Genomic DNA, 26,403 nt, shown 5'->3' on the forward strand with positions numbered 1-26,403 from the left:
TCGGCTCAGCCTTGACGCGGGAGAAATGTGGGAGAAATGTGGTTGTGAGACAGAAATGCTTTACAGGGCGAGTTTACCATAAAACGTGGATTTCTGCTCTGCGGGACGTTATTGCTCTGGTGCACACTGTGACTTAGTTTATTAGAGCAAAACGAAAGCCAGCAACTACATGACACCATTGGTAATGAATCTTCACTCGTGGCTGCTCATGCATGTATGCAGCTATTTGTCTTGTTTTTAACACAACTAATTATTGTGGCAATCTGAGTTATAGTTTTATAGAGAAAGTTTAATTTGGCACGTTTCTCCTGCAACCAAACCATATACTTCTTCGTTTTTTTCCCTTCATCTTTCAGAGGAAAAACAGACCATCTCATGTGACATATTTTGCATTGGAATATCTCCTTTTTTGTTCTCTGTCCTAAACATTTCACTTTGCTGCTAAGTAAACATGGCATTGTATTGTACCATCCCATCTGGCTTAAATTGCTAAATACCAACATATTTGTGTCAGATGGGCAAACATGTCAGTCTTTTTGAGGACTGAGAGCACAAGCTGAGCTGTGGAAGGAAAATATATATATATATATTTCACTGGTGGACTAAAGTCCTCTAAGGAATGGAGATGGCTAAGAGGAATACTGGGTTTATTCTTTGCCTGCCTCACTGCGACTAGAATGCTCAGGGCAGATTATCTGATATTCCCTCGGTCCGTGTGCCAGGTCTCGTTCAGGCTCTGTAGCATGTGGTTCCAATTGAAGAATGCACAAAGCCGTCAGAAACACTTTCCACACCCACAGCCTCGAATTCCAGCCAGGCCGTAGGAGACGACTGCTAGTGCGCAGTGACATGGCGCTCTGCCACTGCGTCCCAGGATAAGTGAAGATAAGAAGAGAAGGGACCACAGAGATGGCCGTGTTCTGGAGAGATGAAGAAATAGAGAATGATGATATTTTTTTAATTACATATATTCTTGAGCAACAAGAATATTGTCAATGGTCTTTAGGATTAGTCAAAAATGACTTAAGCGTGATGAATAAATGCTGCAAGGCAGGATGAAAGTAGGACCTCTACTCCTTCAGTTGAAATTCTTACAATAATATTTTAATTTTCTTTCAACTTTTTCACATATTGTCATGCAACAACTACAAACTTCATTGGGTGTTATTGGTATTTGATATGACAGACAAACAAAGGATCTTTTACAGAGTACCGTGTTAAAAGTGATGTGGATATGTATTCATCCCTCTGAGTCAACACACTGAAGAACCATATTTTACTGCAAAGGTAAGGTAAGTTTATTTGCATGGCACATTTCAGCAACAAGACAATTAAAAGTGCTTCACATGATAAAACATCAAACAAACAAACTTTACATTGGAGTGAAAAGTTCAAGTGAATTGATGAAAAGAGAAAAATTAATGATGTTACAGTTAATATTAGTCAAAAACAACTCTAAAAAAAAAAGGGGGGTGAGGGGGGTTCAACCTCGATTTAAAAGGAAGTTTGCTAAAGATTAGAGGAGCATATAAACTGAATGCTGCTTCTCTGTGTTTGGTTCTGGTTCTGGGAAAGCAGAGGAGACTGAAACCAGAAGACCTGATTGGTCGAGACCAGAACCAGAAGACCCGATTGGTCTGGAGGGTTGCTATAACAACAACAACAACATGTCTATAATTTACTCTTAAGTTATTCTGTGATTTTAAAACTTACTACAGTATTTTAAAGTCTGTTATCTGAGGTACAGGGAACCAGTGTAAGAACTTTAGAACTGGAGTGATGTTCTCCATTTCCCTGTTTTTATTGAGAACTGGACCGGCATCGTGCAGTAAGGTCTACCTTTACCTTTACCAGCTTTCCACATCTAGACACTGAACGTTTTGCTCATTCTTCTTTGAATAACAGCTGAAGCTCAGTCAACATTAGTCTCAGATTCTGAAGAGGATTTGAGTGTGGACTTTGACTAGGCCATTCTAACATAGGTTTTGATCTGAACCATTTTGTGGTAGCTTTAGGGTCATTGTGCTGCTGGAAGTTGAACCTTCATCCCAGTCTCAAGTCTTTAGTTGACTCCAGCAGGGTATTTTCTAATATTTCAATTTATTTATCTCCATTCAGTATCTAATTAACTTTGCTAATCTTCCACATCTCTGTTCCAAGAAACGCGTCCCCACAGCATGATGCTACCCTCACCATGGAGGAATGTGTTTAGGGTGGTGTGAAGTGTTAGTTTTCATTACAGAAGTTTAATTTTAGCCTTGTGTTCTCACAGCTTTCTTTCAGTAATTTCTTCTTGTCACACTTTCATAAAGATTAGATTTGTGGAGTGCCATACTAGTAGTTGGTTTCTGCATAAATTATTCTACTTGAGGTGTATAATAATCGTCTTAGAGTTACAAATGTATCACATTTGGCTATATTCTGAGATTAATTCTGACTTTTGAAAGTATTTGGTTGCTCTTGATTTTATCCAGCTGATCAGAGTAAAAATGCACACAATTTCTGAAACCTTTAAAAATCTGATTAAAATATAGTATTATCTATTTTAGTTTGTTTTTACATATTACTTTTCTTCTGAAATACTTACTCCCCTAAACTTGCCCTTATAGCTACTGGCACAAAGGAGTTTACTCGAAGTAAAAAAAAAAAACAATCCACCGCACTTCATGTCGAAGAGCTACAGCAAAGCGTGGCATGTTTTGGTCCCCAGGTTACCATAACAACACTTAGACACTATTTACATACCAAATTGTTGCTTGGGAATGATGATGCCAAGAATAAAAAGCATTTTGTGTTCTACTTTGGCAAATATAAACACATCGGGTTTGATAAACTCTACTGGGACATTAACTGGAACTATGGACTTTAGCCAGATGTGATTAACCTCAAGCTTTACTGCAACAGAAACTCCAACTAGATCTGACATGAAACAAATAGTGAACATGTGAAAAAGCACCTCATGTCCATTGAGTACGATGGGAGATCTGTGATGCTGCGGGTCCTCCAAAAATCCTTGTTTGAGCATTAATAATTCTTCAGTATAAAATAACATTTTAAAAAGTGAATGGATACTACAAAACGTCAAAATGCGTAAATATTGGCTGATTCGACAGGATAAGGAATCAAAATACGCAACCAGTTTAAAAATCTGCTGGTTGATCTGAAGACAAGAGAGAATATTGGAAATCCGATGGCTGGATGATCTGGAGAAATTGTGAAAAGACGAAGGATTGTCAATATGCCACTATGACCTTGTGAAAATGTGTAGGTGAACTCCCGTTTTATTAGTAATATGAGGCTGAACAAAGCATCAGCAGCTGCTTTGCAAATTGATATAACAATGTTAAATATTCAGTAACAGTTCAAGCTACTGTGATTAAAAAAATGCAATTCTTAAAAGGCACTTTAGGTGCCATTCATTATGAAGACTGGTGTAAATAGGCTTTGATCACATTTTATTACTTTGTTATTTCAGATGTAAATTGGATGTGGTCACAGACGTCTCAAAAACTTCCGTTAAACAGAAATTTATGCAGCAGAAATATTCATAACAAAAGTTTTTTGTCTATGAATAAAGACTGGTTGTCCTTAGGTTTATTGATCTCCTGGTAAAAACAATAGAAGTCTTCAAAAACATTGCTTAAATGCTGCCACCATGTGGTATCAGATCAAGTCGAGAAGAATTCAGTGATCATCAACGAAATGTGCTTATAAATTCTACAATTTTGACAAAGTCTAAACATCTGCATCACACAGTGCTGCAATGCACTGCAGGACTAAAACAAAAGTCCTGCAGTGCTTTCATTAGGCGCAAAGGAGGATTTTTCTGTTTCATTATATTCCATATTGTTTGCATGGACTGCTGCTGGATAAGAAGCCAAATCTTGTTTTGTAGACGTGTGTGCGCAACGTTTCGGATGAGTTACCACAGTCCAACCTCATTATTATTTGAATATTGAACATTTGAGACATGTTTAGAGTAAACACTTAGCTAAAAACCAGTTTCTTAAATTGCTAGTCAGTCAAATTGCACGATTCAGAGAATTAATAGCAGTTGAAAGAAATTGTTTTAGGTGAAAACTGTAATTTAACCATGATCATTAAGTTACTTCTTTGACTTACTTATTTGATCTTCAGTCATGTTGGGTGTAAAAGAATTTCAATAAAAGCTCAGCAAAGTCAGGAAGTAAAAGTACTGAGATTTGTTGACTGTTGTTGCAGGGATGGTTTTTGATCAAGCTGGGTATGGACACAGTCTAGAGGGAAAATTAGACTGCATTTGATCATTATAGTTCAAAACAAGCATTTCAATTTTCCATTCTATTACATCATATGTTGTTACAATTACATAAAAAAAATTCATAATCTGTCTTGGAGTGTGATTTATTGAAGGGTTGATGGATGTTAGTTTTATTATTTTTAGTTGAGAATTTAAACATTATTTTAATTATTTTTGATAAATTACTAAAAGCAACTAAACAAGGTCAGAAATGCAACGTAGACCTACCTTGAGAAAATTCAGACTCTGCTGCTTAGCTCTAAAATACTTTGGGCCGACTTGGCTCTTGTCTGAAATGAATCTACTTGGGGAACCTCTGCCCTGCACATTTTAGATGCGTCTCTGTTCCAGAGCAAATGACTGTCTGACTTCCTCTGCAGACATCAAGTCTGTTAATCATTCACTTATTCAAATCAGGTGTGTGGCCGAAGGGAAACGCCTAAAACATGCAGGTGGGATTGAGAAACACTGACTTAATAGCTTTTACTTACAGAATTGAACTGCTAAAATACATTCACTTTTCTAAATGTATTTGGACGGCCCAAAACGTCGTTGATTGTGAATCTTATGACACATTATCATAGTGTAATAATTAAAGTGAAAGAAAAGCTAAATTATAGACTTGAGTTTGTTGTTTTACAGTCTTCGGTAACAGTAACCGCCTTCAACTGTTTTCAAAACACAGCTATGGCAGACACGGCTTTATTTATAAGGGCTCCGCTAATGATTGACAGGCATTTTAAAGGTTTCTGCCCACTTTTCAGCCAATCACAACGAAGGGGCGGGATTTTAGGCTAATCTTAACAAAATGGCGACTGTTGTTGTTTTGCCGCAGGGTCACTGATTAAATCCGTTTATCGTTTCAGCTCATTTCTGCACCTGCAGTGCAGAAGTCGTGCTAAGATAAGGCCACGAACCGGAAGGATCGACTCCGCCCGGACTGAAATGAAAGGCAAAGAGCGGTCGCCGATTAAAAAACGGTCCCGGGCCTTGGAAGATATTCGAGACAGGGGAGGATGTCATCCGACCAGCAAGAAAATGGGGGCTCTGTCCGTTTCCAGCGGGAGTAATAATGGGAACAGCTCAACAAAAGGCGACGGCGGCTCTACGAGACGGAGTCTACTCGGTGAGAAAAGAGAAAGAGACTTCGACGGCCACGGCCGGACTGGAAATAACCACAGCTGTCAGTCCGCTGCGGGTAAAAACCACAGCCTGAGCCTGACGCTGGACTTAGCCTCGCCGAGGGGCGTCTCTTCGCGAGCGGAGCAGCGGATCCAGCCGCCCAGCGCGGAGAGTGAGTACAAAACACTGAAAATCAGCGACCTCGGCTCCCAGCTGAGCGACGAGGACATAGAGGACGGACTATTTCACGAATTCAAAAAGTTCGGCGACGTGAGCGTCAAGATGAGCCGCAGCAGCGACGGACGGATAGCGTTTGTGAATTTCAGAAAGCCGGAGGACGCCCGAGCCGCTAAGCACGCCAGGGGCCGGCTGGTGCTCTACGACCGGCCGCTGAAGATCGAGGCGGTCTACGTTAACCGGAGACGGAGCCGATCCCCGGTGGAGAGGGACCTGTACGTGGCGGCTCAGAGTCACAGACATCTGCAGAGACCCCTGTCGCCCACCGGGCTTGGATACAGAGACTACAGGCTGCAGCAGCTGGCTCTGGGACAGCTGCCCCCGCCCCCACCGCCGCCCCTGCCCAGGGATTTGGAGCGGGACCGAGAGTTTGCTCTGTTTGAAGCCAGGGCGCGTCCCGCTTTCATTGCAGAGCGGGCAGCGTTCAGAGAAGAGGATTTTATCTCCCCTGAAGACGACCAAAGAGCCAACAGGACGTTGTTTCTGGGCAACCTGGACATATCTGTTACGGAGGCGGACCTGAGGAGGGCTTTTGACAGGTTTGGGGTCATCACGGAGGTGGACATAAAGAGACCCACAAGAGGACTAACCAGCACCTATGGATTTCTGAAATTTGAGAACCTTGACATGGCTCACCGTGCCAAGCTTAGTATGTCTGGCAAAATAGTGGGTCGCAACCCCATAAAGATAGGTTATGGCAAACCCATGCCCACCACTCGCTTGTGGGTGGGGGGACTTGGACCCTGGGTGCCTGTAACTGCTCTGGCCAGAGAGTTTGATCGCTTTGGGACAATAAGGACCATTGCCTATAGAAAAGGGGACACTTGGGCTTACATTCAGTATGAAAGTTTAGATGCTGCACAAGCAGCTTGGACACACATGAGGGGTTTTCCTCTGGGAGGACCAGAGAGACGGCTCAGGGTGGACTTTGCAGACTCTGAGCATCGCTACCCGCAGCAGTTCCTGCAGCCTCTCCCCTTAGCGCCGTTTGACATGGTGGCCGAGTCATTTGTTCACCGTGCCACGCCCGAACCTCTTCGGGTCAGAGACAGGACTCCTCCACCACTTCATTTCAGGGACAGAGAGCTCTTCCCTGGAGCCGACTGGCCCAACCCCGCCATCCGGGAACGGGTGCGGGCCTCGCCCTTTGAGCCTCTGGAACATTTGGAGCGGCGGACGAGGGAGCCTTGGTCTCTGGAACGAGAGCTGCAGGGACGAGAACCTGTACGCAAGCGGCGTGCCGTGGAGGAGGGACGCCATCTGGACCTCTCCCCTGACAGCACTGAGAGGACAGTAAGACGTAGACGAGCCTCCCCAGACGGGAGTCCCGGCAGCAGCAGCAGAGAGGGGGGGCGTTTCAGTGATTCAGAGCGCCCCATGCGAGGCGAGAGAGCCTCTCCAGTGAGAGAACGCCAAAGCAGCCTGGAGCAGGTTGCGACAGAACGCCGGCTCAAGGGCCAGGGTGTCTCTGATAAAGGACCTTCAGGTGGTGCGGGGGCAGCAGCTGGAGAACGCAAGCGTAAAGCAGTTGACGGTGGCAAAGGGCCGGCCAAGAGAGAACGCTCCGAAAGCAGCTCCAAGGGAGGTCAGCCGTCCAAGCTGGACGGCGCCAAACTCGGTCTGGCTTGGCAAGGCATGCTGCTCCTGAAAAACAGCAACTTCCCAGCCAACATGCACCTGCTGGAGGGCGACCACAGCGTGGCCAGCGACCTGCTGATGGACAGCGCGACGGGGAGGCAGGTGAGCGAGCTGAAGATCACGCAGCGTCTCCGCCTAGACCAGCCCAAGCTCGACGAAGTGTCCCGCCGCATCAAGGTGGCAGGTCCCGGCGGCTACGCCATCCTGCTGGCCGTTCCCGGTGCCACGGAGGAGTCGCTCTCGGACTCCGCGGCCTCGACCCAGCGGCCGCTCCGCAACCTGGTGTCCTACCTCAACCAAAAACAAGCAGCCGGAGTCATCAGCCTGCCCGTGGGGGGCAGCCGGGATAAAGACAACGCAGGGGTCCTTCATGCTTTCCCCCCCTGTGATTTCTCCCAGCAGTTCTTGGATTCGTCTGCCAAAGCTCTGGCAAAAAGCAAAGAGGACTATCTGGTCATGATCGTGGTTCGTGGCGCATCATAAGAAGTGACCGTACACTACATGAATGAAGCGGCGATTAGAGAAAAAAAAAAATCTGCTGTATGTCAGTAATTATTGCATGCTGTGTCTTCTGCATCCTGGGGTACAGTAGTGTGCTTCTCCAGTGTTTGAATGTTGCCATATAACCCACTAAACGGACAAAAGGTGCCCTTCGATACAACTAAAAGATCTTTTTTTTTTTTTAAGTACATTTTAGTGGGTTTTTGAACCCGATCACAATCACAAACCCGCTGTACTCTCAGCCTTGTGGGGTTAAATATCGGGGCTGTTATAGAAATTCAATCGGTTCAAACCCAGTTACATCTATGAGCCTTTAGGTCATTTTATCATTTGGTTCATTTCTGGGTTTAAATGGTTACCCATCCAGTTATAAGCATAATAAATGTTGGACATTGAATGATTTTATACGATAACACCACCATTACAGTTAATCTACCGATTTAAAACGATATTAGTTCAATTTATTTGAAAATGTCCTAAAACCGTCATGTCCATCTCTAGGCTGCTGTGCTTGACGTCATCGGTCTGTACTGGTGGTGTTATTACAACAACTTTCCTCCCTGGTTGTGTGAACATTCATGACCTACAGTACAGTAACATGTTGCAGTTTAAAATTGAGCTTTTCAAGTGTTGAAAAGAAGCTGAGCATAATTCCCCCTCCACCCCTATTTCAAGACAGAAAAAAAAAGGGAAAGTCAATTGGTAATGTCGACGTTTAAAACAAATCGCACAGCTCTCCTGCAGTTGATCACATTCCTGTTAAATGTACTACCTGAAATATTTATGTTGCTTCTACTGAAGTCGTTCGATACGTCTTGGAGTGTGATTTACTGAAGCAGTGTTGTGCAGGGTGTTTTAAAGTCGAATAAAATGTTTTGTCTGGTGCAAAGGTGGAGGACAATGTGAAGGTCGACAATAATACAGGTCAAACATTTCACTGTATGGAGTCTCATTCGTGCTTTTTCTTCGAGGTTATTGTTCCAACATTAGAGGATCTGTTTTAAAGGCGTATGCTTAAAGTTTTTTGTGAAGTGAGGCTTCTATTCGCCACAGAAAGAGGCCACATCGCTTTAAGTTTGAAGAAAAGTAAAAATGTTCCCTAAATCTGTGAAAGTCTTAACAAGTTGGATGGGCTCGCCGTTTTAACTGACTTAGCCGTCCAAAACAACCCAAACTTGAAATGTTCATATTTGTGGGCTGAATTATATCGGCAGGTTTAAAACCCTCTAAACTTTCACAGGGGGGCTTTGATCAGATTTTTTTCCTTCTTTTCTCAGTCGATTTTTGTCTGTGCTACTGCGGTAAAAGGGTGTGCTGGCTGGTTGGCTCTATTGGTCCACCAGGATTACATTTGCCATCTTTGACACTTCTCTGCTCATCCCGGCATTCATGCAAAACGTTAGCACTTCCAGTTAGACGCACTCAAAATTTATACCTGCTAGAGGTACAAATAATTTAATGTTTTACTTTTTTTTCTTTTTTTTTTTTTTTTCTTAAAATAGGATTCAACAGATACAAACATGTTCAGTTTGAGTTATTTTAAATAGGTAAAATCAGCTAAAACATCGAGTCTTTTGGTCTGTGCTAGCCTTTCATGATGCTTAGGATTTTTTTTTTTAATTTTTAATCTCACTGTGATGTCACATTGCAAACTATTATTGGCGAAGGAGCCTCACTTCAAAAATATTGAACTATTCCTTTAAGATTCATCAATAGGAACACCAAATTTCTACAATATCTGTGAATTTCAGTGTCTCCCATTGGTCAAATAATAGTTGAATGCATTTTTATTCTTTTATGGATATCATAGAAACCAGCCCACACCTGCTACTAACAGAAAATACTGAACTTTTCTTGTGTTTTTAATGTGTTATCCTTTTGTGCATCCTTGTTTTGCTCGGAGAGGATCTAGCATTGCAATATATATAAAAACTGAAGTACTTATGGACAAAAAAAGTTACATTTTTGTGTTTATAGTTTTATTTATTTCCTTGAACCGGTGACCCTCCCCTTTTTATAGTAATAATTAACCCAGTAAGTGGATGGTACAAACTAATAAACCTGCTATCAGTACAGCTACTTGGTTTTAGCAGTGGTTCAACAGTTAATGTGGAGTTTAATTTTAGAAGTATAAAATTACAATAACTCATGCCTGCCAATATGTTTTTATTTTTCTTAGATCTTCTTACCACAGTATTGTTTAGACAATTTTTTTTTTGTTGTTTTTTTGTATTTAGTCATGCAGTAGCGACTTGCTAGGAATTTTCAGATTTTTATTTTTTTTGTGTGTGTGTAATGAAAACATTCATGTTCGCTTGTACACTCGGACATCACACCCACTGAAACTTCGGACTCTGGAAGACGCAGAGCTGCAAAAACCTCTGTGGAGAGAGAGGGGGGGAGAAAAAAGGCACCGTTGTATGTGTGAGTCCTCGCTGACGAGGAAGCTCTTTAAGTTGTGTAAGTCCATCCCGCACCTGTGATGACTTCTGTTTTTAAGTGGGGGAAAAATTGAGCAATGTACGCTTTGATGTCATGGGGGAAAAAGGAAAATCCGTAGTGCCCATGCGAAGCTGTTCACGTAACTGCGAGTGCATTTGGGCGCCTGATGTGACCGATTGTCAATAAATTGTTCATGTGAAGGGAAAGTGTTTCTTCGATGGAAGTGAATTGACGAGAACGAGCTGCGGTGCCTTGTTGTGTTTCCGAGGAGTTTTGTTCACTTGAAAATGTTTGTTTTCTGCTCGTGAGACGATTCGCAAGTCGTTTAGCTCCAGAGAGGAGAGACCAGAGTTCCCCCCCCCCCCTCCCCCTCCCCTCCCAGAGGATCGCTGTTTGTTTAAACGAGGCCGGTTCTGGTTGTAACTTACTCCCGCAACTGTTCCTATTGACACGCAAAAAAAAAAAAACACCTGATCAGGACGGATGGAGCCGCAGCCGCCAGCACTTGTTTGAACCCGGCCTGCAGAAGCAGCTTCGGCATCACCGTGAAGGTCTCCCCGTGCATTCGGTTCTGGTTCTGAACAGAAGGCAGGAGAATTGAGATTGTGACAACTCTGAAATTCGCAGAGCATCGACAGATCACTCGGTCTCCCTGCGGAGATTTGGGTCCGATTCGTCTTTATCGCACTTTGCCCAGTTTTACTCAGATTTCCCCCGCTCGTCAGGAAAGACGATTGGCTCAAACGTCAGCTAGGAATGCTGCCGCTGGCCTCTCCTCTCCTCCCCGGAGGAGCCGTGTTGAACCGGTACCACATCATCATCTGAGGTCAGCCGCAGCACCGGGGATGAAGCACGCACGCCTTCGCTGGAAGGAGCAGAGGATACCATTCACTGAAGTTCCGGGATCACTCTTTCCATGTCAAAAGCTTAAGTCCACACTCAGCTACCATCCATTTTAGCTGAATTAGAGTTAAAAAAAAAAAAAAAAAAACCTGTTCAGTGATTCTGTGCCGAGGACGACCCACTCCCCCTTGAGAAACATTGCCACCATGAGGACCACGGAGCGCCTGCCTTTCCTCTCCTCCTCCGGGTCTGTTAGCTGGCAGCCAGGACAGAGCAGGTATCACTGAGCGGCTGCTGCACAGAAACAGCAGCATGGTGAGTAAGAGCAAGGCCTGCCTGCCATGGCTGTGTCGGTGGCTTATAGGCAGCAGGGGGTGAGTATTACAGTGTAACACCACATTCTCAAGAAACATCATACAAGTTTCTGTTTTGATCTGAAAATATTCAAGTTATCCACTTCTTTCCTCTTCACTTGAACTGCTGCTTAGCAAAAAAAAAAAAAAATTAACTGGGAGATCAGAGCCTTCAAAGCTGAAGCATTCCCAAAGAAGGAAATTAAACTAGACAAGATGAGGAATTAATTAATGTATTTTTTTTTTTTTTGGAAGCGATGCTGGTTTCTTGTTTTCGCCTCACACAGATGCTTCAGCTGTCCTGGTTTCTCGAGCTTCTTGCTTCAAGTAAAACGACAACAAAAAAAAAATGTTCTAAGTTGTAAAAAGAGCCAAGTAGCCATAAAAGTAATCAAATGCAGAAAATATATTTTAAGTCCCTTTTTACATGGCAAATCAAATAATCATGATATTTTAGTCATCATTTTTATAGCCATTTTCTCTTTTTACAACAGATTTATTTATTTATTTTATTGAAAGCAGGAAGCTTGATGTATGACCTAAATTAGACAAGATTTTAATTTGGCAAATTTTGCTTTTAAGTTTGGTTTTTGTATAACAAATAATGCAAACTTAGTTGTTTTTTGTAGACACAATGTATAAAAAGTAGTATTGAGTCTCTATGAAACATGGACATTAATTAATAAACATTAGAAACAGGAACAGATGTTTATATGCTGAAGTTAGCAAGACAGCTATTTCTCTTCATTTTAGGTCAAACATAACAAATCCACGTTCTACAAACAAGAGAAAGATGATGCTGTTTCACTGAACATACGCCTGCTAGTCAGTGTGTTTTTTTTTATTATTATTATTATTATTATTATTATTAACTGAGCTTGTAATTTCTTATATTCTAAATTATATAATGAAATAAAACTAGGAGAGGATTGAGATGTAATCTCTGAATTAGTTTTTTTAGAGATCAAACTGCAGCTGCCTTTTATCTTCCAAGTCCAACTAAATATAACAAACTGGCAAAAAAATGAATGCATACACTGCAAAAACACAAAATCTTATTAAAATTATTTTTGTCTAGTTTCTTCTACAAATATCTTATTACAATTGAAATGAAAGAAAACCGACTCATGCAACTTTTCAGTGAGATGTAGATTATTTTAAGTAAATAATTCCTTAATATTGATGAAAAAGTTCTAGTTCCCTTAGACTATTTCACTTATAACAAGACATTTTTCCCATATTATAAGTGAAAAAATCTCCCAGTGGAACAAGTATTTTTTCATCATATTAAGCAAACATTTACTTAAAACAAGCTTCCATATCTTGCTAGAAAGCTACTTGTAAGTTAGTTTTGTCGTATTTCAAGTGTAATAAAATATTTTGCACTAGAAACTAGACCAAAAATGTTGTTTTTTGTAGTGTAAATAAATAACCAGCAAACAGGCGTGAGCTAATTTTAAATTTGAAAGGTGTTTTCCATTCATTGCCCAGCAAATAAACAAGTCAGTGGTGAGAAAAGCTGTGTAAGAAGTTTTGGTATGAACTTGGATATGGTGCAATATCATTGCCATAATGCTTCACAACAAATCAGATTGGATTGACTACGTTTCATTTAGGTTATCGTTTTACCTTTAAGACGTTACACATTAGTGTGATTAAAAATATTGAAGAAGTCGAGACATACCAACAGAATTGGTGATTAGACGACCCTTATTGATCCTGGCAAGCTGTTAGTGATTTTGACCTTTGATGATTGATGGATATAAGCAGTAACATCCCCTCCTCTGCAACCCTGCAGGCATTGATATAGAAAATGGATGGAACCTTTTCCAACGTCAAGACCGATCACAGCTTCAGTGTCCAAAGTTGGTCCTTGAGGGCCGCCGGCCTCCGTGTTTTAGTTCTTTCCCTGGTTCAACGCACCTGAATCAAATGAGGTAGATGGACCATCTCACCCGTCAGTTACAATAAGAGACATGTACTTAGCTTGTTATAACTAATAAAGTGACTATTTTAATACAAATGCATCTATTTTACTCTGGAATAGTGCCATAAATCCTGAATGTTTTTCAACAATAAGCTTCGCAGTTCCTGGTCATAGCTGAGTTTATTTACTGTGGGGGAAAAAAACAACAACAACAAAAAAACTACTTTATTGGATAATTACAGGGTTACTGTAGTCATAATTGACCTTTCATTTTTTTGTCTTATGCATAAGCCAATTATTCTCTGTCTGATAACCTTGAGTAAGAATACCATGGAAAAACAGTTTTTACATTAAACGTTACAACAATAATGGTCACACAGCAAAAAGCAAAAACCACCCCTGATGGTAATCTATCGAATCATTATTACAGCTTTAAATAGAAGCTGAATGTTACACATTTAATGTTCAAATATACTATAATATTTACTACTACTGATTGCAAGTGGAAATAATATGTGAATGCATGATAAAGCTAAGTGTGATTAATCCTTAATTGGTCATAAAACTAAATATTGGGTCTTTTTGGTGTCCTCTCCTCTACAGAATAGCACTGAGAGTCCTGCTGGCTATTAGCTGGTTGAAGAGGCCTGGGTAACTAGCCTCCACCCAGCTGCTCACAAATGTGCCTCTCATAGTTTGCCTAATACTTAGCTGTTCTTTCAGCCAGCTGGCTGGCAGTGTGCAGCAACAGATGGCCAGAGAAAACTCAGATCACTTCCACATTGTCTCTGACATGTCATTAAAAATAAATGGTAGGACCAGTTTAAAGGAAACTGAAAGCTAAAGGAGTTGATTTAATTTGTGAATTGGTTTTTATATTTCTTCTTTCATTCACTTTTTTCTTTCCTGAAACCGACTCGTTGTCTATTTAGGTAATCTTGTTATGTCATCCACTACTAGCTCCAAATAATATTTTTATAAAATTTAGATAAAAACCTGAGAATTAAACAGGAAGTGAAACAACCGGGCAAAGAGACTTAAGTCAAAAACTGATAAGATTAAATTCAATTTACTAAGAGCGGTAAATGTTGTAACTTCAGTAATTTTACTTAAAGTCGTTCTTGTATTGAAATTATTTTCACTTAAAATGGCTTTAAAAAGACTTAAATCTAACTTACTAAAACATAAAAAAAGCCCTGTTTAACCACCAATTGGTAAACATCAGTTATTTATATTGACTAGGAAGGCTTTGCTGTCAATAATCAGATTGCATGAACTGTAAAAATGTGACTCATCTTTACAACAGCAATTTGGCAATACAAATACCGATGGAGGAAAGGTATTGAACAATATAGATTTAAACACATCTGATGCACATTCATGACACAAGGCAGAACAAGTGAATCACTGATAAAAGGGAACATGTTATGTTAGCCCCAGTCGTAGGCAGTGATATCATCCATGAAACTTATTGCTGATTTTATCTTGCCTAACTTTTCTAATTAAAGCGTTTTTGCTTTCTCAACAGACGTCGACGGGACTGCAGTTCTGTTTCCAAGACACTGGGCCGACCTCCCGGGTTCATTCACTGAGTCGCCTTTACACAGGTAACAAAACGCACATTTATTTTTCTGTTTCAGTTCCATTCATAAAGATATAGTACAGTATGTATAGCCACTACACAGACAGATCGAAAAGCTAAAATTTCCATAAAAAAATATTTATATATGGAAATTTGATTGCCGCAACAACCATAAGGAGTCGTCATTAACACCTCCCACTAAAAAGGCATGACATCAAAGCTCTTTTCCAAAGATGCTAATAGAGGACTGTATGCTAGTAAAATAAGGAAAGTTGAGTGGAAGGAAAAAATGTGGTAGAAAAATAGGCAAAAGCAACATGGATGACAGAGAGGACTGTAAAACGAGACTCGTTAAGGAGTCTGGGATTGAAGTCACAAAATCATTTTTATTGGCCTTAGACAATATCCTAATATTGAGGGAAACATAAATTTGAGTTTTAATTAGCTCTTAGTGATAATCACCAGCAATAGACACTGAAAATATCTGTGTATAATGAAAATGTATTTATTAATTTTACTTTGTTTGTGTTCGTATTTCTTTAGTTGCGTCTGTTTGCTGATTAATATTAAAACTAACCAAATGAAACGGTAATATTGGATATTTTTAAATGGAATTTTCAGAAAATCACTGTAAAAAAGACCTGAAGATAAACACACTGAAATAAGTTATTTGTCCATTTTTTTTCCCCAATAAAGTACTGTCTGCTCAATTTGCTGTACGACTTGTGATTGTTTCTCCTGCCTGACGTCTGAGTTGTGTAAATCACACAATAATAGGTCGAGTCGGAAATCATTTTTATTACATCCAAGTTGGGCACCGATACAAGTTTTTAAAAATGAAATCTAAACCTCGGAACAGAATGCCTATGATTGGTTAAGCTCATTTGCCAGACAAATCCAGGAACCAGAGCGTCAAACAGTGATGCGTTCACTGACAAAAACAAAAAAAGGTTAAAAAAATAAACAAAACATACTCGTATGTTGTCTTGGTAAATGCCACCTTAGGACCAGATGTCTAAGACCGAGTACCATATACATACTTTTAAAGCATCACATATTTTTTTATAAGCTTCTTTTTTTTTTTTTTTTTTTTACTTCAATGGTACAAAAACCTTAGTGGCCCCAAATCACAAAGACATAGCGGCTGTGAGTGAATGCAACTCGTGAGCCAAAAGAGCTTTAGTGCATGACTCGTCATGGAAACAATACAAAGAGCCTCGCTCAGTATTGTGAAAGTGAGTTGAGGGGGAATAATTTGGTGCTAATTGAGATAACATTCTTGGAGCAGGAGCCGTCTTAGTCCACAAGAGGGCAGCATGAGAAAACACACCAGCTGATTTTCAATTCAGGGTGAGGAGACCAGTTTAAATGATAGTCAGAGTCCAAAGCATTTTATTTTCCACCCAGTTATAAGTTTCAAGTCGTAAGTAGGTTTTCTAATGTGATCTTTGGCTGACATCACAGGAAAGTTGGTAAAAGACACATTACCCTGTAAGGCAAATGGTGAAAAAAAAAGAACCCACTGAAAACACACAAAAACATATTTTTTTTAAATGTGTGTGTATATATATATATATATATATATACACATTTAAAAAAAATCAAGAACCGACAGCCTCATGTTTAAGCGCAACGACACTTTGCACCAGAACGTTTGGGCAACAGTCTGAAAAAAAATTAAATATATATCCATGTTAGACTAACTGGGCAACATCGCATAATCAGTTGGTCACAGATTCATAGAAAAAGCTGACAAAGTAACAAATAATCACAGACAGCTGAGTAGAAAACTAATTTAGCTCCACCACCACCAAAGTCAACTGTGACCACAATTTGCAGAAAAACATAAGCAGATGTCTTCTCCAAAGAGCCGGTGGATTTGCAGCAAATAAACGCGTGCGCCTTGATTCAAATGAAAGCAAATGAGCGTGTAGTTGCATAGATCAGCCAGGTGTGCGTCGGCAAAAAGTCAAAAATTTAGTTGGCAGCCAACAAAACGAAGACGGTAGTCGATAGTTGTAGCATTTAAAAGGCGACAGCTGAGGCTTTTTCTAAATGAAACATTCTCTCTTCTGCGTGCGCTTGCAGGCACTGAAACTTTAAACACAGGGCTTTGAAAAACTGTTCTCACCAGCTCAAAGTGTTTACATTTGGCCATGCTACAACCACACCACCAGTGAGTTTCAATGGGAGTTTATGTGACAAAGAACACCAAGTGGTGCATAATTGTGAAGTGGAAGAAAACGAATACATAGTTTTAAAACTTTTTTTCGAAGTAAAATTATTATAAGCTTTTAATGCATACGTTTTCATCCCCTTTTAATTTGATGCCCCTAAGTAACAGCCAATGCTGTCAATTCCCTTCAAAAGTCGCCTAGCAAGGGTTGATAAGCGGAGCTATTCTCTGAGGTTTGTTTGGGAACATTAGTGAACATCCATGGGTGTGGCAAAGCTGCACATCTACTGACATTACACAACCAGGATCCGGGAACCTTTATGATCCAAAAAGCCCTTTTTTGTTCTAACTTCTCATAAAACAAACTGATCTAGAGCTGCAAAACCTCCAGGCCAGCTCAAATTTTAAGCTTACAGTAAAAACCTGGTTTGCGTTTTGGTAAAAGAACCGTGAATTTATTTCTCTCTTATGGTCTTGGAACAAAAGGAATATCAAAGTTTTATAGTTTTTAAAGTTTTTCCACGAACTGAACATATTCATGAAAAAAAAAGCTGAAAGAGAATGTGTGCTGAAGCCCTGCTGAAATAAGCATTTTTATTGCTTTTAAATCAAACAAAACTGTTCAGCTCCTTGTCAACTTTAGCTATTAATTATTCAGTTATTAACTGCCACTGTGGAGGGCAAAACACTCATGGAGCTCCGGTAACTTTTTGAACTACAAACAAAACGACGTTTGAGGCAGAAAACATTTCTGCCTGCCATTAAACACGGCGATGGCAGCGTCATACTGTGGGGATGCCTTTTCTTCTTGCAGGACAGGGAAGCTGGTTAGAGCTAATGAGGAGATGGATGGAGGTAAAACTCCAGGAGCTGAGATTCACCTACCAGCAGGAGCTACCAGCATAAACAGTGAAATGCTTTGGATTAAAGCCTCTACAGGTGTTAGGATGGCGAAGATCTAAATTAAAATTTTGAATTTGTGGCAAGACTTGAAAACCGATGCTCAGAGACGGTCTCCATCCAATCTGTCTGAGCGCGAGTTATTTTGAAAAGCAGAACGTGCAAAAACGTCTGTCTCTGTTTAGTTGCAAAGTTGGCAGAGACAAACCCAAGACTTCAAAATCAAATTTCAACTCTTCCAGAGGCTCTGAATTCAAATTCAAGGCACACTTCTCATATTTCTATTTTGTCCAAACAAAAAAAAAAAAACATATTGCGTCTCTGTATTCGTCCACTTCACACTCACGGTCTTCTTTGTGCCGTTTTGTCACATCAAATTCCTATAAAACAAATTGACGCTTGTGGTCGCTATGTGACAAAAAAAGAGAAAAAAAAGTTTGAGCACTACTAATAACTTTGCAAGGCACTGTAGAGTACAACTTTTTTTTTTTTTTTTTAATTTATAGGATAGTTTTGTTTTTACTGAAATATATTACTGTGAGCAACGACAGATGACTGCGCTGAAGTAGTTAACATTGCTTCCGTGCAAAAAGACTCAAAGGTCAGAATTATCATTTACAGGAGCTGGCAGTCGAAACGGTGAATGATTACAGGGAATTAGATTCTGACTGCAGTGTGAATGCGCTCTCAGTATTGCATAAGCAGTGACAGCTGTATTTCTTACACAACTGTCTGTTAAACTAGTTTAGTAACTACTAGGGGGATCAAAGCCAGTTTAGGTGTGAGGTTTTGCTGACCTTAATGTGCTGAGACGGGCTTTATGCCAGTTTAAATTTAGGAGATGAAAGTGAGTCTATGAGCAGCTGATAGACATGTGAAGGGTTCGTGGGGGGTTACTTTATACGAAAGCATAAAGCGAGAGTTGTGCAAAAGAGTCGACCGTCCGGCTACCCCGCTGTTTGAAAGTGATGAAACACATATACTGCTTTCCTAAATATTGATCCGGTGGAGGGGAAGAAGCTGGGGTGAACGGGTTCAAACCGACTGAAAAGAGGCAGGAAAGGTGAAAACGATAAGATGTCTGGATGATCATTAGCTTACACGTACATGCTCATGAACTGTGCTTAAAGTTAAATGTTGGCACGTGCCTACAATAATCTCACGGATTGTATCTTCCAATGTGCTTTTTTGGCTTCATACGTGACATAACTCACTGGGACACAGCAGCAGGCTACAGCGGCGGGGCGCGGCGGGGGGGTTTGCTGAGTATTTTGGCTCCCTGGCAGTTTGAAATCATGCAGCATAGTCACAACTTGGCCCAAAGTGCATATCAGTGAGAAAACGTTTTACACATACAGATAAATGCTACTCAATACATCAGATGCAGCACATGGATATGTGCTTCGATTGATAATGTCACAGAGGCGGGATTGGGAGCTTGGTTCCTCGCTCTGCATTGTTCAGTTTAGTTGTTGCATTGGGTGGTGGAGTACATCGCTCCTTTGTGTGCTCGATTACCTCCAGCTGGGATGTTTGTGCTTCTGATAGTAAAACTGTTTTGCAGAACACAAGAAATTTGGCTTTTTATCAGTTCTGCATAATCACATATCCAGAGCGTTGTACGTTCTTGTGTCACTGTAATGCTGGTATCGCTCTTTTTGCCGAAAGTCATGGTCCAGGTCCCAGCTTCAGGTGAGAGTGTCCTTTCTATGTGGGCCACCTTAGTCCAACTTCCAGGTTTCATTGTTACACAGCACCATTCTGGTCAGGGGTGAAGCAGCCGTTAATCTTACAGTTGCTTTCTGCTCTCTGGCTTTGAGAAAGTTTCTTCTTGGCTTTCCAGCGCTGAGCGAGCGGCTCCATGAACAAGGAGAGGGATGAGAGCAGGTAGCAGAGGCCCGCCAGGTAGAAAGAGCAGTCGTACGTCTGTGTGTAATCATACAGGAACCCTATGAAAACAGAAACAACATGATCTTTAGTCTGTGAAGACTATAACAGAGTGGTTTTGATTCACCGGTATCTTTCCTCCAGTCAGAATGGCTTCCCACTTTTTAAAATGACTTGAACTAAAACCTTTTGTGGAAGTTAGAAGCATTTTTTTTTTAGGTACTTTATATTTTCTCACTTTATTGGAAATTTTTTTAAACTATTTACTAACAATTAAGTTAAAAATATTGTCACACCCCTGGCAGATTTATGTTTAAAGTTATCTTTTAATTTCACCGACTTTTTGTCTGGCTGGAAGTAGCACGGTGGACCTCCCCATATTCACATTTCATTATTCACAGATTTGTCTGTGGAACGTAACAGATAATCTGAAAAGTTCACCATGAGTTGTTGTATTGAAAATATTCGGGGAAAAATATGCAGCTTTTGAGGCTGAAATACATAAGCAAAATGCTACTTGACATGCTATTGGCTGGCGTTTGCAAACCAGCAAACCAAATCTTGCCTTTGATTAGCTGTATCACCCAAGAGCGGAGACGAAGAAGGCCGTGGATGTTAGTAGTAGTGCTAAGACAAGTTCCTCTGTGCATTAAGATGCACATCATCGACTATTTGGTGTTTGAACTGTTAAAACAGGCAGCTGTAAGGGCTCCTAAAAGGGGTCTCAAGTATTTGTGGATTTCAGTGGGTTAAGCCTCCTCAAATCCAGGGGGTTCACTGTATTAATGTTTTAAAGCAGCCCAGCCAGACGCCCAACTTTTGTAAAGTTTGTAAAAGTATAATTTTATTGTATTTTTTATGGCGTGAACCTCAGGAAAAATAGTCTGTCCTGTGGTAAAGACTAATGGGGATCCTTAAATAAACAAATAATTTTCAATTTGATCATTAATCTGTGCAGGAAACTACGGACAATCACAAAGACTTTCTGTAAAAGTCTCAAAGACGGCAGAAGATGTTAGATTTGTCATCAGTTGCTTTTAAAGAAATAATATCTTGAGAGTTTTGAAGTTTGCAACGCCAAACAGTTTGTTCAGATAATGTTTTTCTCAAGTATTTTACTTGATTACATAAATACAAAGGATGCAACAAACATATCACTTTAGGCAACAGTGACAACTTTTAAAAATATCTTCTGGCCAAAGGTAATTTCTCCCACTTATCTGATAGAGTCCATCTAGTCTTAAACTAGGTTAACATAGCCGGAGACCCATTTTAAATTCATCATGTCTGAAAACCTTTTCTAAATGTTCCAGGTCACCAAAAGGGTAGAATGTCTCTCTCTGATCAGTCAAATGTGTGCTTCGGGTCATTGTCCTAATGGCAGACGCAGACCTTCACCCCACACCTAGTTTTCTGACGTTGAGAAACAATTTGGTCTATAAGGTTTTGGTAATCTCTTGACATATTCAAATTCTACAGGTTGCATACAGAATAAAACGGTCCAACCTGTTCATTTTGTTTGTTTTTACTGCAGCTGCTGTTTATTTTATAACAGTGTAAACAATTTGGTGCACATAATTCCCAAAGCACTTTTATGTGATGTATATTTTTTAGAACAATTGTGTTCAGTGATTGCCCAGACTGACTGTATCTCTCATCTGCAAGGAGCCGCACGGCCAAGAAGGAGTGTGGTGGCTAATGCTTCATTTCAGTCAAATTTATTCAAAGTTTCAAGTCAGGAAAAGTCGACTCTGCTGAATTTAGATTTATGACTTTTAAAGTTGGATGTTTTTTTTTCACTAAGCACAGAAACAAGCAAGTCCCGCTTCGACACGTTACATCACGCCCTAATCCGAATTAAGATTTCTGAAGTAAAAAAAAAAAGAAAAAAATCATGTGACAAAGTTCAACCATGTTTCCTAAAACTTGCAGCTTTGGATATATCTGTGTTAACTAGGAAAAGAAAAGGAGCTGAAGCAATTTATTTCTCAAGAGTGTCATGAAGAACTCAAAGTACTGCACTATTTTAAAAAAGCTTGAACGTGTCATCTCTTTTCTCCATTTCCATCCAGCTGTATAACATTTTAATATTTTATTATTGAACAGTTTACGTTTTCTCCAATTCAATTCACTGCGTTTCACATTTTTAGTTGCCTCTTTTTATTTATTTTTGGCTTACAACCAATAAAAAAAAAAAACTAAATTCAGTTTTTATGATATATAAATTCTTCACAAGGTTCATAAAAAGTATTTGACAATGAAATCTTATCATCACAATCATAAAGAATGATTGTTTACCACTGTCTGGTAGACGGTCACTGATTACCTCCAAAGGGACAGTAAGCCAGGAAGGTTTACTGCTACAAAAGCTGCTTTTTAAAGACTGTTGTATCAAAGTATGCTGATGGAAAGTTGAGCAGAGGGTGCTACACAAGCCTTAAGAGGATTGTGTATCAAAGCCCATTCATGATGCTGACTGAACGGAGTTGGTCCTGCCACAACCTCTGCGCTGAACGGTTCCAGGACACGGGCTACAACCGTCACATTCCTTTGTAAACCAGCAACGTCAGAAATGTTGTACCTGGACTGAGGAGAGAAATTACTGGATTGTTGCGTCATGGCCCAAAGTCCTAAATTCAAATGAAAGAACATTCCTCCTTTGTTACGGAAATCACGGTCCGAGAGTCCGCAAGACTCGGCACAAGATCTAACTTGTTTGAGGTCCATTGTTGAATTCCTACAGTTAAGAGATGATTTGGGAAGCCATTTCATCTGCCGATGTTGTCGTCGTGGTGAATCACGTCTAAAATCACAGCAGCCATCTACCAGGAACATGACAAGCATGCTAAGATTCCTTCTGCTGATAAGCTACATGGGAATGCTGGTTTCATCTTGCAAAAAAATTAAAAACCTCCTGTAAGACTTGGGTCCTACCCACACTGCCAAACGTACCAATGCCTGCTTCAATGACCGTTACCGCTGTGCTTCACTGACTACCAAACGTATGTGACCCAAAATCCACAGAGAACCAGTGGAACCAGTGAAAATAAGAGACGTTGGATCCAACAATGGAGACAAGATGAAGGCAGATATTAAAGCCTCCTGAACACCCAGCAGATCTTGCGTTGATTTAGCAACTGATGCAAAAGGAGGCCCGGCCAAAAACTGACCACATTTACTGAGCACATGCACATACTTTTCAGACCATCCACATTTCCAAATTTGGGGTTTCCATAACTACAATGATCACAATGAACAAAAAATAAAAACTGTTAATATATCACCGACTATAATGAAACCTTAAATCATACTTTTGATGAGTTTTTAAATTTATTTACTAAAACTGTGTTATGTTCTTTCATTTATTTAATGACTCTGCCTTCTAGCTTGAACACGGTAAATAAATCACGTTCCCTGAGGAAACCAGTGCAGCACTGTGACTGGTTCAAACGTTCAACAAACCTCATATGTCAAAGACTTGACCGAAAGATCAAAAATTGCATGAGATTAAATTAAAACTGGTCTGACAGCACTTGCTGCACCCTGCAGCCAATAGGAAAGCTGGCCCCCTTTTTTTTTTTTTTTTTTAAATAACGTTTCTCACTCAAATGGAGAGGACGGTAAACAGATCCTCAAGATATTTCTGTACCACCCTAAAGGGGCCATTCATCGTGTTTCAACTGATGCAATCTTCAAGCTTCATTGGTAGATTTGCAGAACACCATTGACAAGTCAGTATGTGGAAGGGCCCCCTGACTTTAACTTGTGCCAAGTGTTACCAATTAGGGCAAAGGGCGCTGGGGTGTATTTTCCTAGAAGCATGAAAACAAGAAGTGAGACTATGAGTTTTTTTTCCTCACAAGCAGACATATCCCTTATGTTGTTTTTTTTTGGCCATTTACAGAAGGTATCAGCAGATCAGATGTCAGACAGATGACCTGCATTGCCGTTATCTTTTTCAGCTGACCTGGAGAAGACATGGTTTGAATGGACTCTGACCTGCTGTAACTAAAATACTGTAACAAAAACCTGATCCCAGATTAGAAACAGCTCTCCAAGACTACAAAAGGAAAGATGCAGTCAGTTAAATAAAGTGACTGGAGTTCCCTATAAGAACGGCGCTGTTATTCTGGGGGTTTGACCCCGTAACCTACCATGTGTTTTTCTACGAAGCCAATTTAACATTTCTAGTATGTACAGAGTTGTACTTTTACTGTACATTTTTTTTCTGTGGCCTGCTTCAGTTTTTTTTTTTTTTTACTCCATAGTGTTTACATACACACTTTGAGAGACGGCAAGGAATTCAGGGCACAGAAAAAATATGAGACAGGAAGCCTATCAACCTGTCAAGCATCACACTTATGCCTTCATGCCTCCCGTCCCTTTCACCACACACACACATACACACACATGTACTTTCCACCTTTAGCTCTTACGAAACCCTGGAACATGCACAAACATCTCTGCGGCCCTCTGTGTAATGAATTACTTCAGAAATGTATAGCCATGGCAGCCATCCAGTGCACATGCAGAACTCATAAATGTGTTTGTGTACATTTGGAAAAAGTGGGTCAGCACATGCATAACTCTTGATGAATTTCCAAGAAGTGGTCTGCTCACCTGCCAGTGGAGGCCCAGTGAGGCAACCCAGGCCAACAAAGAACATGGAGAAACCCATGGAGTTATTGAGTTTCTCCGACCCAACAAGATCAACCTGCAAAGCAGAAAAGCACACATATCACTTGACATAATTACATTTGAACTAAAGCTTCCCCCACTTACTTGTGCCTACATGCTACTTGGACAGTTTAAAAAAGTTACATTTTCACATTCCCATAGTGTCTGAGTTTTGTGAAACTGACATTTCATATAAATCAATAATATCGGAGTTGACTGTGGACTAATGAATGTTAAACCTTTTATCGTTACATGTTTTTTTTGTTTTTTGTTTTTTTTCAACTAACAGATCACAGGTTAGAGTCCACAACACTCAGCCACTCCCTATGTCCCTCCCTAAAGGCTTATTTTTCTTGTTTAGCAGTTCCTTTAGTTCACTAGTGAACCAGGGTTTGTTATTAGGAAGCATCTCACTGTTCTGATGTATATTGTGCTTCCCATACAGCTGTTTATATCGTCGGTAACCACCAAAACGACCCTATAGGGTTTCTTCAACTTCCTCTCACCACTTCCTCAGTCCTTTTCTTTACAGGTTGTTTTATATTTTGAGCAAAGAAAAACTTATGGGAGGATGAAAAAAGGCCTGCTACCTAACAAATACATGTAAGAGTTCCAGTAATTTAGGCTGTTATACGTCAGTGGCGAGTCTCAGCTTGTAAAGCTGATTCAATGGCATGCAAATACCCCCCAAAAATCAGACAACAATAAGTTTTCAGACTGTTGGAACGATGTAATAAAATCTACACAATAACCAATGACTCATTCAGTTGGACCGCCCATAACGACCGTTGCAGAAACATTTCCAATGATTTTTCCAGCCGTTATTCAATTATGTAGTGAGCATCTCGCAATCCAAACAATGCACTTGATGTGAACTCAATGGATGGGCAACACTGATACTATGAAGGTAGCAGAAGTGGAAACTAATATAATGAGACAGATGCGTAAAAGATTTCACTTTCACAAATGGCTTAAAAATATAGAGACTGTTTATGAGTCTCATTTCCCAAACCTCAAGATCCCGCTGCCCCCAACAACAAAAATCCTTGGTTTTCCTTACCAGGACAGGCAGCAACAGAGCCATGTAACCCCCGCAGAAGATCGCGAAGAAGACCGCATACACCATCAGCAGTATGTAGGAGGTGGCCAGAGGGGAGAGCATGTTGACCAAGCCACAGAGGATCAGGTAGGCTTTGTGGAAGTGATATTTATGAAACAGGTTCCTGTCCGTCACCCAACCTGAGGCCAACTGGGCGATCGTCTCTGTGATACCTGGAGCAGAAGCAAAGATGAGAAACTTGTGTGAATAAAAGTGAAATTTAATCTAAGTGGGTGTGGAAGGTTTCATTGATCAAAGAATGCAAAAAAAAAAAAGACACATTTAGAAATAACCTACAATAACAATTATTCACACCATCTGATTTGAATGATTGCTGACTGTGCCTGAGTACGATGACGAGGCAGATTATGGACTTTTTCTCTGCGGAGGTCAACTGGAATGTGATCGGCAATGCGGAATCTGCAGTGGTATATTGACCGTTGCAGGAATAGCTACAAGCAAGCAGTGCTGAGCCTCTGATCAATGAAACAAGCTGGTCCTCTGCATATTAGAGTAACTCCTGATACCCTTTGTGGAAACTCAGCGGTGTCAGTGCACTGGGTCTTTTGATGTCTTCAGTTTCTCAGACTTTGAAAGAACGCCTCTGCACTCTTTACCTAACAGGATCCAAAACCCTCTGTCTCCATCGGGGTTAAAGAAGACGACATGAGGCAGCTGTGCAATGTTTATGTGTCCTCCTCTTGTGATCCGAGAAATGTCCTGGTGCGTCCACTGCTTGG

The 26,403-nt window shown here is 40.5% G+C and overlaps 2 protein-coding genes across 3 annotated transcripts in view; one reads left to right on the plus strand and one right to left on the minus strand.

Annotated features, from left to right (window-relative positions):
* Positions 1–1,682: 1,682 nt before the first annotated feature.
* On the plus strand, positions 1,683–15,634 carry rbm15 (RNA binding motif protein 15). 2 transcript variants are annotated; one of them, XM_017305887.2, is made up of 2 exons: positions 1,683–1,828; positions 5,146–15,634. In XM_017305887.2, the coding sequence occupies exon 2, from the start codon at positions 5,225–5,227 to the stop codon at positions 7,757–7,759; it is 2,535 nt and encodes an 844-aa protein (XP_017161376.1). In that variant the 5' UTR covers positions 1,683–1,828; positions 5,146–5,224; the 3' UTR covers positions 7,760–15,634. The 2 variants fall into 2 exon arrangements, 1 of the variants encoding a protein (XP_017161376.1); XR_014088199.1 differs by lacking the exon at positions 1,683–1,828 and having other exon boundaries at positions 5,049–13,352; positions 14,871–15,634.
* Positions 15,635–15,702: 68 nt separating this feature from the next.
* slc16a4 (solute carrier family 16 member 4) overlaps positions 15,703–26,403 on the minus strand; it is a 31,792-nt gene continuing 21,091 nt past the window's right edge. The window contains exons 9-11 of the mRNA XM_081608963.1: positions 25,625–25,836; positions 24,508–24,601; positions 15,703–19,949 (exon numbers count right to left, since the gene is read on the minus strand). Coding sequence (XP_081465089.1) covers positions 19,747–19,949; positions 24,508–24,601; positions 25,625–25,836 — 509 coding nt within the window. The 3' untranslated portion in view covers positions 15,703–19,746. The remainder of the gene's footprint in view (positions 19,950–24,507; positions 24,602–25,624; positions 25,837–26,403) is intronic.

This window comes from Poecilia reticulata, chromosome 7 (assembly GCF_904066995.2).
Source record: "Poecilia reticulata chromosome 7, P_reticulata-male-v2, whole genome shotgun sequence".
NCBI lineage: Eukaryota > Metazoa > Chordata > Actinopteri > Cyprinodontiformes > Poeciliidae > Poecilia > Poecilia reticulata.

Excerpts from the sequence above, each read along its gene's own strand:
- rbm15 (XM_017305887.2), top strand. The coding sequence starts at position 5,225 with ATGAAAGGCAAAGAGCGGTCGCCGATTAAAAAACGGTCCCGGGCCTTG.